The sequence below is a fragment of the Engystomops pustulosus genome, chromosome 2, assembly GCF_040894005.1.
Source record: "Engystomops pustulosus chromosome 2, aEngPut4.maternal, whole genome shotgun sequence".
In the NCBI taxonomy this organism is placed as follows: domain Eukaryota; kingdom Metazoa; phylum Chordata; class Amphibia; order Anura; family Leptodactylidae; genus Engystomops; species Engystomops pustulosus.
The window spans coordinates 180,083,853-180,101,715 of record NC_092412.1 but is presented as its reverse complement, the minus strand read 5'-3'; the positions used below and the strand labels follow the sequence as shown (position 1 = coordinate 180,101,715).

Genomic DNA, 17,863 nt, shown 5'->3' with positions numbered 1-17,863 from the left:
CCAGTAGTATACAGCACAGCCCCCAGTAGTATACAGCACAGCCCCGAGTAGTATACAGCACTGCCCCCAGTAGTATACAGCCCAGCCCCCAGTAGTATACAGCCCAGCATTAAAAAAAAAATAAACATATACTCACCCCGATGCTCCCCCGATGTCCGTGCCGTCTTCTTTCTTCTGCCGGGCGCCGCCATTGATCTTCCCCGGCAGGCGCCTAGTATGACGCGCCGCTGCTGACGTCATACTAGGCGCCGACCCGGGGAAAGACATGGCGGCGCCCAGCAGAAGAAAGAAGACGGCGCGGAAGACTGAAGACAGCACAGCGCGGACATCGGGGCCAACGGAGGGTGAGTATTTTCCCCCCCGATGTCTTTTTGAGGCTGCCGGCAGCTTTTTGAGGCTGCCGGCAGCCATCGCTGTGCAAACACCTGCGATCGGTGCTAGCACCGATCGCGGGTGTTACCGGTAAGCCTTTGCTGCAATATGCAGCAAAGACTTACCGGCTATGGAGAGGGCTCAGCCCGTGAGCCCTCTCCATGCCGCCGTATAAGACGACCCCAGAGAAGACAGAAGATTTTTCTGTCTTCAAAAGTCGTCTTATACGCCGGTATATACGGTATATTATATATATATATATACACATACATATACATACATACATATATATATATACATATATATACACACACACACACACACACACACACATATATATATATACAGTATATACTATGATACAGAGCTCCACTGCTCTGTGCTATCAACTCTGTATCTTCTCTGCCTTGCTCTGTACTAGATCTGTACTAGTAACACTGATTTTATGTCCTGCCTGTTGTGCTGCCCATGCATGTTAAAATGCCCTCAATGCTCTGGCATAAGTGCCTCAGCTGATGTCACAATCTGCAAGTCCCGCCCACTGCAGGAAAAGCGGAGAGGATTTTACATATAGGTCTGATAGATATATCAGACAGCAGCTTCATATAGGTATCCTTAGAATTGTTGTCAAAGGCTCCCCTGAGGTGTGCTTAAACTATTTTTTTGTCAAGTAACTTTACAGTTACGCTTTAACATAAAAAACTGGTAATTTTTAAACTAAAAGAAAACTGGAAATTTTTACCCGCTGAGACATCAATTGGCATCAACTACTGCAGTTCTTTTTCCACAAATATCCTCTGTAATTCAGATTTGCTGTTTACAGGAAATAAGTATGGACAATGCGTAGACAGTTTCAACAAGTAAAAACTCTTTATTCCTGGTTCTACTCACATAAAATCAGATGAAAATGCGCATATAGTCAATCCACAAGGACACCAGACATAGCCCGACCCAGCTTCTTCTGGTCCTCATGGATTGACTATATGCGCATTTTTATCTGATTTTATGTGAGTAGAATTTGCATGTTGCATGTTTGGTGAATCCATCCGGGACCGTTCTTATGTGCAGCTCTTAATCTGTGTTTGAAAGGTGCTACATCTTTATGTCGGGTTAATAAATTACCTGCACAGAGCTTACACTGCCCAGTACAAGGTGGAGGAAGGGCTGCAGCTTGTGTTGCAGTAAGAGACAGAGTTCTAAAGAATCACATAGTGGGATGGAGGAACTGATAGGGAACATCTTGTACCCCAATATTCTGTGTAGAAGACATCTGTATCCACAGTCCACAATTACAATCCAAAAGGCAGGTACAAATCTTTTCTTGCCACATAATACCAGATAACCATATATGTGATTACAGGATAAAAATACAGTTAGAATTTAAGCAGTATTCTTATCTGGACAATGCCATTAGATTTAATTTAATTGATCTGCCATATATACAATTCTTCAGTTAGATCAGGGGTCTCAAACTCAATTTACCTGGGGGCCGCTCGAGGTAGATTCTGGGTAAGGCTGGGCCGCATCAAGTTTTCCACACAAAATGCGCTTACAAAATATCATTATTCAGATTCAAATGTCATGGCGTCTCCCAGCGCAAGGAAAGCCCCGAGCGGGGAGACGTGTTTTCTCTATGAAAGCGTCCTGTGCACCGAGGGGTCCCAAGCTCCTACCGCACTGAGCCCAGTCAGGGACACTCCATCCCCCCCTCCACCCCGGTACTTGCCTCCCCGTGTCCCTCCCATCGAAGAAGATGAAGTCGCCGCTCTGACTTGCACCAAGTGCGTTCAGAGCGGCGACTTCATCTTTTTCAAGTACCGGAGGGAAGGGGATTAACCGGTTACGGGCCCTTTCCTGTTTTTTCATGTCCATTTTTCACTCCCCACCTTCAAAAATCTATAACTTTTTTATTTTTACACGTAAAGAGCTGTGTGACGGCTTGTTTTCTGCGTAACAAATTGCACTTCATAGTGATGGTATTAAATATTCCATGCCATGCGGGAAAAAAATTCCAAATGCAATGAAAATGCATTTGCGCCATTTTCTTGTGGGCTTGGATATTACGTCTTTCACTGAGCGCCCCAAATGACATGTCTACTTTATTCTTTGGGTCGGTACGATTAAGGGGATACCAAATTTGTATAGGTTTTATAATGTTTTCATACATTTACAAAAATTAAAACCTGTACAAAAATTATTTTTTTGATTTTGCCAACTTCTGGCGCTAATAACTTTTTTATACTTTGGTGTACGGAGCTGTGGGTGGTGTCATTTTTTGCGAAATATGACAATATTTTCAATTATATCATTTTTAGGACTGTACGACCTTTTGATCACTTTTTATAGAGTTTTTTATATTTTTCAAAATGGCAAAAAAGTGCCATTTTCGACTTTGGGCGCCATTTTCCGTAACGGGGTTAAACGCATTGTAAAAAACGTTATCATATTTTGATAGATCGGGCATTTTCGGACGCGTCGATACCTGATGTGTTTATGATTTTTACTGTTTATCTATATTTATGTCAGTTCTAGGGAAAGGGGGGTGATTTGAAATTTAATGTTTTTTTATTATAATTTTTTTTTTAAAAACTTTTTTTTATTTTTATTTATACTATTTTTCAGACTCCCTAGGGTACTTTAACCCTAGGTTGTCTGATCGATCCTATCATATATTGCCATACTACAGTATGGCAGTATATGGGGATTTTCCTCCTCATTCATTACAATGTGCTATCAGCACATTGTAATGAAGGGGTTAAAACGAAATAGCCTCGGGTCTACGGAAGACCCGAGGCTACCATGGAGACGGATCGCTGCCCCCGGGGGAGCGGCGATCCCAGGTAAGATGGCGGCGCCCATGCGCCGCTATCTTTTAGAGGCTGCCGGCAGCTTTGCCGGCAGCCATCGCTGTGAAAGCAATATGCAGCAAAGACTTACCGGCTATGGAGAGGGCTCAGCCCGTGAGCCCTCTCCATGCAGCGCGACCCGACCGTCGCCGTGAATACACGGCGGGCGGTGCTTTTCCAGGTGGGGGCCGCAAAATGTTGTCCCGCGGGCCGCAGTTGGCCCGCGGGCCGCGAGTTTGAGACCCCTGAGTTAGATGTTATTTAAAAAAAAAAAATATTATATTATATATATATGTTTGAAGATATGATAAATTTCTTTTGCACAGAGAAACAAATAGTTTTGCATATGAAATGGCTGGTTGTTACCAATGTCCCAAGAACAGTTCGCTCATTTCTTAAGGACAACATGAAGCATTCATGGGAGTTCTTTCACACAGGAAATTTTTTTTAAATAACACGCAGTTGAAGAAATGTATATATACGGTAGATTAATTGAATTGAATGTGAATGCCCAGATGGGAATACCGCTTTAAGGAGATGGGCAACATACTTACTGTTGCATGTAGGTAGAGGAGGATTCCATTGACTGCTAACATTGCAAACTACAGAAGGCGATCCAGTCATGGTGAAGCCTTGTAGGCATTGAAATGTTACAGCAGAATTTAGTATGTACGGAGGACTGAATCCAGATACTTTTTCCGAATTCTCCACATAGGGAGGTACGCATAGGACTTCTGCATGGAGATAAAATAGGACACAACAGATTTGGCCAATATTAAAGTAAAATACAAAAATTCTGATTATATTAGGAAAAATTAACTGTATTATATTGCATGAGAGGAATAATAAATCAAGGAGCAGCAATGCATCTTCCTGGATCCATGCAACTGGAATGTACCCGCTGCTGGCATCCATCATGATGTAGCATGAGGTACCATTTATGCATAAGGGGAATAAGCCACAGATCTCCACACAAAATTCATTGTGTCATAATCAGTGATTTCCCCTGCAGATTCTCTCATGGAATAATTTATTGTAACCAACAATATATCAAAATATTGCCCATCTATCAAACCCATTTTAAATACATGTAATACACCTTCACATCTATGTAACCCTGTATACATATTGGCAGTTTTGCAACAACACATAATTTATCTACTATTTCAGGGCACCCCCAGACAGAGGCTATCTATAGCCAAAACATTGAGTGGGGGCCCCTGTCATGCCGGAGAGCTATTGCCAGCTACATCTATGGGCGAGTGTTGCATACATTCCTGAATATTGCTTCAGCTTTGTAACTTTGATGCCTGTAAGAATGCAGCCCTGTAAACATTAGTGTTTTTACTGCTTAATCTTTCTATTCTTTATAAAAATATATAATGCCATCTTGTGGCTTACTTTGGTAGTTAATCTCACGCTACCTTACATTATCCCTCGTTGGGGTTGCCTGGGATCATCATTGCTGTCCAACAGTCTGTGGTCTGGACATTTTTTAACCGGTCATTATTTAGTGTTTTGAATTAAGTGTGGTATAACCATGAAAATGTACCCAATAACGCTTTATAGTTATCCAATTTTCAAATTGGCTCTTCTCCCCCTTTAAAGGGAACCTGTCACTAGTACACACATTTTTAGCACTCCCCCAGTCCCCACAGAGCATAGTACATACACTGCCAGAGTGTTTTTGTATAAAAAAATAGGTTTTACAGAAAAAAAGATATGTTATATTGTACCTTTCATTAGCATGTGCTGTGTGACTAGGCACTTGCCCCCTGGGAGTGGCTGGAAAGGAGCAGTTCCCCCCCCCCACCCTTGGGAAACAGCTTCTCCATGTGTCCTTTTCAAATATATGAATAACTCCCCTCACTTGGAATTGGCTGTAGAGGAGCAGGGGGCGTCGCTAAGCCAAGTGATGGGTGTTTTCATACATTTGAAAAGGATACGTGGAGAAGCTGTTTCCCAAGGGTGGGGGGAAACTGCTCCTTTCCAGCAACTCCCAGGGGACGAGTGGATAGTCACACAGCAGATGCTTATGAAAGGTACAATATAACATTTCTTTTTTTCTGTAAAACCTTTTTTTTTTTTTTAATACAAAAACACTTTGGCAGTGAATGTACTATGCTCTGTGGGGACTGGGGGAGTACTAAAAATGGGTCTCCTGGTGACAGGTTCCCTTTAAATGTGTGAAAATAGGGATTATGCTTTATTTCTAAGCCAATCCCATATGGTCTGGGCACCACAATTGAACACTAGAACATAGTATCAGAGTCCCCTGTTGCTCCATAGTGAACAAGCCCAGCTACCTTCAGTACAGGATCACTAGCATGTTCCAGGTCCGACAGTCCCCTAGCTATAATAAGATCAGATGCCAGCATAGCTACTTGCTGCAGAAATGCAGAGATCACTATAGAACAGGGGTGGTGGGGTCACTTGATGAGGTCAAAGCTTGTGACCCAGTCAACTGGCCCTATATTTCTCACTCTAGGGGTACAGATCCTTTATAACATCTGCATAAAGTTGTCCAAGGGTAATGTGAACTTCGTCACCCCTGGAATCTAGATTGATCGTGTTACCAAATGGCATTAAAAGGGATAGAATACTGTACTTCCCTTGTGCAGATTGGCAAGATAAAATTGACACTTTCTGTAGAAGATATCTGTTTGCTTCTGCAGGGAAGCCACAACATTCTACAAATCTACCTATAAGAGGTAGATCGGGTGGTAGGTGGATCAGTTGGACGTGAGGATAGCCCTTTTAAGGGCTAATCCTCACGTCCCCGCACTTTTTTGGTAACTTTTAATAGGCACATATGTAAATTTTCTTATGCGGCTACTGGGGCGTGGAGTAGCCGCAGCTGAGGCTACACGGCGCGGCTACTCCACGTCCCAGTAGCCTCTTTTCTCCTCCTACTCACAATCTTCGGCGCGCAGCTCCTCGTAGCTGCGAACCCACGTCCGACGATCCTGCTGTCTGCGCATATGCAGAACAGCAGGCCCGCGCCTGTGCAGATCCGGCATTAGAGCAGTGACCGTGCAGGCTATCCTCACATCCTATTGATCCACCTACCACCCGATCTATCTTTATAGGTAGATTTGTGGTGGCAGGTTCCCTTTAAGGAATCCTCCAGTCAAAGCCAGTTCATTGAATTATTGTGAGCCAGAGGTAGCGCTGTTAACACGAATCTGTCCATAGCTCTCTTCACTGTGTGTTTGGCATGCTCTTTTGTCTTAAAAGGCCTTTATAAAAGGACTGTGGATTTTAATGCACGTCTTTACTTGCATATAAATTTTGGTTCATTGAATTATATCTTGTCCAGGACCTGAAAGGAGGAGCATGACTCAAGGTTCTAGGAATACAATGAAAAGGAGTCATGCTCCTTCCTTCAGGCCCTGCGCCATGTACAATTCAATGAATTAGCGTTAAATTGAGTATTCCTTTAAATCATTTGGTCTCTACTCAGGAATGTAACAAGGTTTTAAAATGGAACCTGTATACTTGGTTCAGATCTGAAGCTTACTGTGGACAAATTTATCAAATTAGTGGTTCTGAAATCTAGGAAACATATTACAGCATTTTAGGAAAAGCACATCTCCCAATATTAGAGAATGTTTTGAGTGTGACAAAATAACTACCAAACTAACCTTTACACTCTGGAGGATCTGAGCTCCAGTTTCCATAGGCGGTGCAAAATACAGTCTTTTCCCCAATAAGTGCCAATGTCTTATTGTTGCATTGGTATGATACAGCCTGCAGGTATTCATACTCATCCAGATCTGGATTATATTTTCCATCTGCAATTGCATTTGGTGTGGGACACTTTTGAACTGCAAAAACAAAAGGATTACAAACACATTAGGACAGGTCATTAATATTTTTAGCCTAGAAAACCCCTTTAGTACCATACAGCTACATGTCTAAATTCCTCAGCAATTTGTCAAATAACCATCTGCCAGCTCAGCGCTCCCATCTATGGTACTGGGCAATGGAGTATGAGCACTTCTGAGGTTTTCTTCTGCAGGGAATTTACATTCATCTCAAGAGAACAAGGGGTGCCAAATGTTATCAACTGCCCCTGCTGCTTCTATGCCAGGAAAATAAAACTAGCAAAACTTTACCATCCACGTATTTCTCATCATGACTTTACCTTCACATTGGGGGATGTCATTGCTCCAGTCTCCACTTGCCTGACATTCTCTATAATTCCTTTTACTTAACATGTTGTATCTAAAATGCACAAAATACAAACAGTTACATAAAAAACAAAAAATACATAATGCTTACACATGGAAAATCTCATTTCTAGCACGGAAATGTTATAAATACATTTTAAAAGGGGTTTTCTGAGCATCTTGAGGAAAAAAACCCATAGTAGAGGTAACACAATATACACAATATAAATAAAGCTTGCGTCCCTGTCTCCGCCTCTTCGTAGTGGAGAAGGGCAAGTATGGATTACACCTTCCCTGGCGCCCATACTTGGAATTACCAATATTTCAAGAGAAAACTCTAGAGGTCCTACCACGTGACGCCCAAGGTTGGATGCCCAGATTGCTTCCACTCGGAGATGTGTTTATGATATCTAATAGCGCCTCTCCTTCTGGTTAGATATTGAAAGGAAGAGGCTGGAAAGCAGAGATCTATAAACGCTAGACACGCTCCCACTGCTCTAAAACCACACACAAGCTTCTTTTTTATAGTCCTGCTGCTACTAGTAACACACATACACCAAGGTAAATGTAAATAATAGAATGGCCTGTATGAACTGAATGTTTTAGAATTAATTATTATTTGTGTGCCATTTTGGACAGGAATAAGATCACACATTATCTGCAGGAGGTTCTACCTGTACAGGCCCCGGGTCTGGCACACCCTCCTCCCCTGGGTCTGGCGCCGCCCCATTGTTTAGTTAGTGATGATGACATGACAGGTCCTGCATTTCCAATATGGCCACCATCTACAACCACAAGTACCATGATCCTTCTGTTCTGAGTAACTTCTTCTAAAGTGGCGTTACGAAAACGAGAGATGTATTAGTTTTTCTTTAGTAAAATTGTAAAAATATATTTTAAAAAAATATATAAATGACTTATCACAGTAATCACAGTGTTCTACAGAACAAAGAAAAATATTTTTGTTACTGTGAACGGCTCCTAAAAAAATAGGAAACCAGATTTGACAATTTTTTTTCCCTCCATACATTCAAGAGTTAATAAAATCTCATCAATAAGCTAAAGACTAAAATAAAGGATATGTCCAAATTGCCAAAAAATAAAAGATTGTATAGCCTTTAACCCCTTAACGACCTGGCCCTTTTTTGTTTTTTCATTTCCATTTTTCACTCCCTACCATCAAAATGTTCTATTTTTCTATAATTTTGTTTCTTTTTACACTTAAAGAGCTGTGTATGGGCTCGTTTTCTCCGTAACAAATTGCACTTCATAGTGATGGTATTTAATATTCCATGCCGTGTACAAGGAAGCTGGAAAAAATTCCAAATGCAGTGAAACTGGTGAAAAATGCATTTGAACCATTTTCTTGTGGGTTTGGATTTTACGGCTTTCACTGAGAGCTCCAAATGACATGTCTACTTTATTCTTTGGGTCGGTGCGATCACAGGAATACCAAATTTGTATAGGTTTTATAATGTTTTCATACATTTACAGAAATCAAAACCTGCAGTAAATTTTTGATTTTGCCATCTTCTGGCGCCAATAACTTTTTCATACTTCGGTGTGTGGAGCTGTGGGTGGTGTCATTTTTTGTGAATTTTGATTACGTTTTCAATGCTACCATTTTAAAGGACAGTACAACCTTTTGATCACTTTTTATTGAATTTTCTATATTTTTCAATATGGCAAAAAAGTGCCATTTTTTTATTTTAGGCGCTATTTCCCGTTACAGGGTTAAAGGCAGTGAAAAACCATTATTATATTTTGATAGATCAGGCATTTTCGGAGATGGCGATACCTAAGGTGTTCATGATTTTTACTTTATTTATATGACTTCTAGGAAAAGGGGACAATTTGATTTTTTTTTTTTACGATTTCTTATACCCCCTAGGGTAGTTTAACCACTTATAGTTGGTGTCAGATTTGAAAAAAAAAAATGGGCAACGTCAAGTAGGTGAAAGGTGGCTTCAGCGGCAACGGGTTAAGTGTTCCCTTTACTTTTTTGAGCAGTGTAGAATAAAGCTTACCATATATATTTGAGTATAAGCAGAGTTTTTCAGCATAGAAAATGTGCTGAAAAACCTTCCCTTGGCTTATATTCGAGTCAAGAAAAAAAACCAATAGTGTACTCACTTTCCGAGGCCCCCCCGGCAGGTCCTCTTCTGTATAGCGAAGCTCCAGCATCCACTTAAAATTAGGGGGTCTCGGCTTTTACTCGGGTCGGCTTATACTCGAGTATATACAGTACTTGCCCGGCTCCAGCGATATATAACTGCTGTAGACCATCAATGAGCGGTGACTTAGCAATAAGATATGATCGGAATAAACATCATGGAGCCCGTACAGATCAGGTGACCAAAATCATCATGACAACCCGCTAACTACGCATGCGCAGTTGAAGCGCACTCGGATTAGATCCATGGAGACGCATCCCATCAACAACGCACACATGACGGGGATACACACCTGTATGCAATTACTTGTTGGACAGTAACTACCGTTTATTTTAATGGATTGTGAAGTTCACAGTGTATACTGTTATTAATACTCACCTGTGGAGTATAAAACTCCCTTTAAACACATCTTTTATGAACTGTATGTTTTATTAATCACACATTACGTCACAAGGGAAATGATGTCACTGAGCATTTTTTGTATATATATGTACTGGCGGTCTCCATTTTTTATGCTTGATAAAGATTAATTGCGAATCGAAATGTCGCGCTCATCATGTTTGGATGCACATGTAAATAAACTCTTTGGAACCTAATCTTTGGTGCTGTGGCTCCCTCCTTGAAGACTATTCACTCCTGGTTTCCTGCATCAGAAACTTTGGCTGCGGGCACCACCACAACCTCCTCTAAAAAGAAAAGGATTGCTGTCCTACCCTTCTATTTCTTTAGCAATAAGAACCATTATACCGGTTTTATATAGAAGTAATCAAGTGCCATCTGACCCATAAGCGACTAGAATGACAGCAGGATCTACAGAACTGGATCGCTGGGGTAAAAATGTAAGCTTTTTGGCGTTTAAATATTTCTAGTAGTCTTCTGACCTTTAAAATGATTACATAAGAACTCACCCAAGATCACAAGTGTAGTTTGCTCTAGATCCAAACAGTGTATTTTCAAAGGATACTGAACCGTGTGCTGTGTCACCTGGATTGCCACATGAGAGTCCTTAGAGGAAAAAAAATTATATAAACATTAAAAGGGGTATTCCTGGAATATGAACGGATACAAAAACCCATAATGCTCTACATCATTACAAAAACAACCTCATTGTCACACATCACAAAATGGAACTTAATATTTTGATTCTATCATTTACTAAATTTTAAAGGCATTCTAAAGTTAGTGGAGTTCTCTCTAAGACCAGATACTAAAAATCCCATGACCCCTCAGTTCACATTAACAGCAACTGCATGTCCATACAGTATACAGACAGTATCACACATACACGCTCATTCCCAATTACAGTGCACAAATACAGTATAATATATACACATACAGCATATGCGTGGGCGTATATATATTGTATGGACATGGGCGCGCAAATGCTGTATGTGTGATACTGTATGGGCATCACACATACAGTATATGTGCCCATCCAGTATATATTATATATATGCGCGTGCCCATACAGTATCACACATACAGTATATATATATGCGCTTGCCCATACAGTATCACACATACAGTGTATATATATATATATATATATATATATATATATATATACGCGCATGCCCATACAGTATCACACATACAGTATATATATATATGTAATATATACGCGCATGCCCATACAGTATCACACATACAGTATATATATATATATATATATGCATGCCCATACAGTATCACACATACAGTATATATATACGCGCATGCCCATACAGTATCACACATACAATATATATACATATATATATACGCGCATGCCCATACAGTATCACACATACAATATATATACATATATATATATGCGCATGCCCATACAGTATCACACATACAATATATACATATATATATGCGCATGCCCATACAGTATCACACATACAGTATATACATATATATATATGCGCATGCCCATACAGTATCACACATACAGTATATACATATATATATATATGCGCATGCCCATACAGTATCACACATACAGTATATACATATATATATATATATGCGCATGCCCATACAGTATCACACATACAGTATATATATATATATATATATATATATGCGCATGCCCATACAGTATCACACATACAGTATATATATATATATATATATATATATATATATATATATATATATATATATGCGCATGCCCATACAGTATCACACATACAGTATATACATATATATATATGCGCATGCCCATACAGTATCACACATACAGTATATATATATATATATATATATATATATATATATATATATGCATGCCCATACAGTATCACACATACAGTATATATATACGCGCATGCCCATACAGTATCACACATACAATATATATACATATATATATATATGCGCATGCCCATACAGTATCACACATACAGTATATATACATACATATATATATATATATACAAATTTTAAAGGCATTCTAAAGTTAGTGGAGTTCTCTCTAAGACCAGATACTAAAAATCCCATGACCCCTCAGTTCACATTAACAGCAACTGCATGTCCATACAGTATACAGACAGTATCACACATACACGCTCATTCCCAATTACAGTGCACAAATACAGTATAATATATACACATACAGCATATGCGTGGGCGTATATATATTGTATGGACATGGGCGCGCAAATGCTGTATGTGTGATACTGTATGGGCATCACACATACAGTATATGTGCCCATCCAGTATATATTATATATATGCGCGTGCCCATACAGTATCACACATACAGTATATATATATGCGCTTGCCCATACAGTATCACACATACAGTGTATATATATATATATATACGCGCATGCCCATACAGTATCACACATACAGTATATATATATATGTAATATATACGCGCATGCCCATACAGTATCACACATACAGTATATATATATATATATGCATGCCCATACAGTATCACACATACAGTATATATATACGCGCATGCCCATACAGTATCACACATACAATATATATACATATATATATATACGCGCATGCCCATACAGTATCACACATACAATATATATACATATATATATATGCGCATGCCCATACAGTATCACACATACAATATATATACATATATATATATGCGCATGCCCATACAGTATCACACATACAATATATATACATATATATATATGCGCATGCCCATACAGTATCACACATACAGTATATACATATATATATATGCGCATGCCCATACAGTATCACACATACAGTATATACATATATATATATATGCGCATGCCCATACAGTATCACACATACAGTATATACATATATATATATGCGCATGCCCATACAGTATCACACATACAGTATATATATATATATATATGCGCATGCCCATACAGTATCACACATACAGTATATACATATATATATATATGCGCATGCCCATACAGTATCACACATACAGTATATACATATATATATGCGCATGCCCATACAGTATCACACATACAGTATATATATATATATATATATATATATATATGCATGCCCATACAGTATCACACATACAGTATATATATACGCGCATGCCCATACAGTATCACACATACAATATATATACATATATATATATATGCGCATGCCCATACAGTATCACACATACAGTATATATACATATATATATATATATATATGCGCATGCCCATACAGTATCACACATACAGTATATATATATATATGCGCATGCCCATACAGTATCACACATACAGTATATATATATATATATATATGCGCATGCCCATACAGTATCACACATACAGTATATATATGCGCATGCCCATACAGTATCACACATACAGTATATATATACGCGCATGCCCATACAGTATCACACATACAATATATATACATATATATATATATGCGCATGCCCATACAGTATCACACATACAATATATATACATATATATATATATGCGCATGCCCATACAGTATCACACATACAGTATATATATATATATATATATATATGCGCATGCCCATACAGTATCACACATACAGTATATATATATATATGTATATATATATATATGCGCATGCCCATACAGTATCACACATACAGTATATATATATATATATATATGCGCATGCCCATACAGTATCACACATACAGTATATATATATATATGTATATATATATATATGCGCATGCCCATACAGTATCACACATACAGTATATATATATATATATATATATATATATATATATATATGCGCATGCCCATACAGTATCACACATACAGTATATATATATATATGCGCATGCCCATACAGTATCACACATACAGTATATATATATATATATGCGCATGCCCATACAGTATCACACATACTATATATATATATATATATATATATATATGCGCATGCCCATACAGTATCACACATACAGTAATATATATATATATATATATGTATATATATGCGCATGCCCATACAGTATCACACATACAGTATTATATATATATATATATATGCGCATGCCCATACAGTATCACACATACAGTATATATATGCGCATGCCCATACAGTATCACACATACAGTATATATATATATATATGCGCATGCCCATACAGTATCACACATACAGTATATATATATATATATATATATATATATATATATGCGCATGCCCATACAGTATCACACATACAGTATATATATATATATATATATATATATATATATATATGCGCATGCCCATACAGTATCACACATACAGTATATATATATATATATATATATATATATATATATATATATATATATATATGCGCATGCCCATACAGTATCACACATACAGTATATATATATATATATATATATATATATGTATATATATGCGCATGCCCATACAGTATCACACATACAGTATATATATATATATATATATATATATATATATATATATATATATATATATGCGCATGCCCATACAGTATCACACATACAGTATATATATATATATATATATATATATATATATATGCGCATGCCCATACAGTATCACACATACAGTATATATATATATATATATATATATATATATATGCGCATGCCCATACAGTATCACACATACAGTATATATATATATATATATATATATATATATATATGCGCATGCCCATACAGTATCACACATACAGTATATATATATATATGCGCATGCCCATACAGTATCACACATACAGTATATATATATGCGCATGCCCATACAGTATCACACATACAGTATATATATATATATATATATATATATATATGCGCATGCCCATACAGTATCACACATACAGTATATATATATATATATATATATATATATATATATATATGCGCATGCCCATACAGTATCACACATACAGTATATATATATATATGCGCATGCCCATACAGTATCACACATACAGTATATATATATATATATATATATATATATATATATATATATATATATATATATGCGCATGCCCATACAGTATCACACATACAGTATATATATATATATATATATATATATATGTATATATATGCGCATGCCCATACAGTATCACACATACAGTATATATATATATATATATATATATATATATATATATATGCGCATGCCCATACAGTATCACACATACAGTATATATATATGCGCATGCCCATACAGTATCACACATACAGTATATATATATATATATATATATGTATATATATGCGCATGCCCATACAGTATCACACATACAGTATATATATATATATATATATATATATATGCGCATGCCCATACAGTATCACACATACAGTATATATATGCGCATGCCCATACAGTATCACACATACAGTATATATATATGCGCATGCCCATACAGTATCACACATACAGTATATATATGCGCATGCCCATACAGTATCACACATACAGTATATATATATGCGCATGCCCATACAGTATCACGCATACAGTATATATATATATATATGCGCATGCCCATACAGTATCACACATACAGTATATATATATATATATATGCGCATGCCCATACAGTATCACACATACAGTATATATATATATATATATATGCGCATGCCCATACAGTATCACGCATACAGTATATATATATATATATGCGCATGCCCATACAGTATCACACATACAGTATATATATATATATATATGCGCATGCCCATACAGTATCACACATACAGTATATATATATATATATATATGCGCATGCCCATACAGCATCACACATACAGTATATATATATATATATATATATATATATATATATATATATATATATATGCGCATGCCCATACAGTATCACACATACAGTATATATATATATATATATATATATATGCGCATGCCCATACAGTATCACACATACAGTATATATATATATATATATGCGCATGCCCATACAGCATCACACATACAGTATATATATATATATATATATATATATATATATATATATATGCGCATGCCCATACAGTATCACACATACAGTATATATATATATATATATATATATATATATATGCGCATGCCCATACAGTATCACACATACAGTATATATATATATATATATATATATATATGCGCATGCCCATACAGTATCACACATACAGTATATATATATATGCGCATGCCCATACAGTATCACACATACAGTATATATATATATATATATATATATATATATGCGCATGCCCATACAGTATCACACATACAGTATATATATATATATATATATATATATATGCGCATGCCCATACAGTATCACACATACAGTATATATATATATATATATATATGCGCATGCCCATACAGTATCACACATACAGTATATATATATATATGCGCATGCCCATACAGTATCACACATACAGTATATATATATATATATATATATATGCGCATGCCCATACAGTATCACACATACAGTATATATATATATATATATATATATATATATATATATATATATGCGCATGCCCATACAGTATCACACATACAGTATATATATATATATATATATACTGTATGTGTGATACTGTATGGGCATGCGCATATATATATATATATATACTGTATGTGTGATACTGTATGGGCATGCGCATATATATATATATATATATACTGTATGTGTGATACTGTATGGGCATGCGCATATATATATATATATATATATATATATATATATATATATATATATATATATATATATATATGCGCATGCCCATACAGTATCACACATACAGTATATATATATATATATATATATATATGCGCATGCCCATACAGTATCACACATACAGTAATATATATATATATATATATATATATATGCGCATGCCCATACAGTATCACACATACAGTATATATATATATATATATATATATATGCGCATGCCCATACAGTATCACACATACAGTATATATATATATATATATATATATATATATATATATATATATATATATGCGCATGCCCATACAGTATCACACATACAGTATATATATATATATATATGCGCATGCCCATACAGTATCACACATACAGTATATATATATATATGCGCATGCCCATACAGTATCACACATACAGTATATATATATATATATATGCGCATGCCCATACAGTATCACACATACAGTATATATATATATATATGCGCATGCCCATACAGTATCACACATACAGTATATATATATATATATATATATATATATATATATATATATATATATATATATGCGCATGCCCATACAGTATCACACATACAGTATATATATATATATATGCGCATGCCCATACAGTATCACACATACAGTATATATATATATTATATATATATGCGCATGCCCATACAGTATCACACATACAGTATATATATATATATATATATATATATATATATATATATGCGCATGCCCATACAGTATCACACATACAGTATATATATATATATATGCGCATGCCCATACAGTATCACACATACAGTATATATATATATATATGCGCATGCCCATACAGTATCACACATACAGTAATATATATATATGCGCATGCCCATACAGTATCACACATACAGTATATATATATATATATATGCGCATGCCCATACAGTATCACACATACAGTATATATATATATATATATGCGCATGCCCATACAGTATCACACATACAGTATATATATATATATATATATATATATATATATATATGCGCATGCCCATACAGTATCACACATACAGTATATATA

At 36.2% G+C, this 17,863-nt stretch overlaps 1 protein-coding gene across 7 annotated transcripts in view; it reads right to left on the bottom strand.

Annotated features, from left to right (window-relative positions):
• The window catches only part of LOC140118964 (membrane cofactor protein-like), a 69,595-nt gene that overhangs the window by 25,375 nt on the left and 26,357 nt on the right, over positions 1 to 17,863 (bottom strand). For all 7 annotated transcript variants that reach the window (XR_011853291.1, XM_072137466.1, XM_072137468.1 and 4 more), the window contains exons 4-7: positions 10,473 to 10,569; positions 7,366 to 7,445; positions 6,863 to 7,045; positions 3,773 to 3,952 (exon numbers count right to left, since the gene is read on the bottom strand). Coding sequence is in view for 6 of the 7 variants with exons in the window: in XM_072137466.1 (XP_071993567.1) it covers positions 3,773 to 3,952; positions 6,863 to 7,045; positions 7,366 to 7,445; positions 10,473 to 10,569 (540 nt within the window). In the remaining variant the exon portion in view is untranslated. The remainder of the gene's footprint in view (positions 1 to 3,772; positions 3,953 to 6,862; positions 7,046 to 7,365; positions 7,446 to 10,472; positions 10,570 to 17,863) is intronic.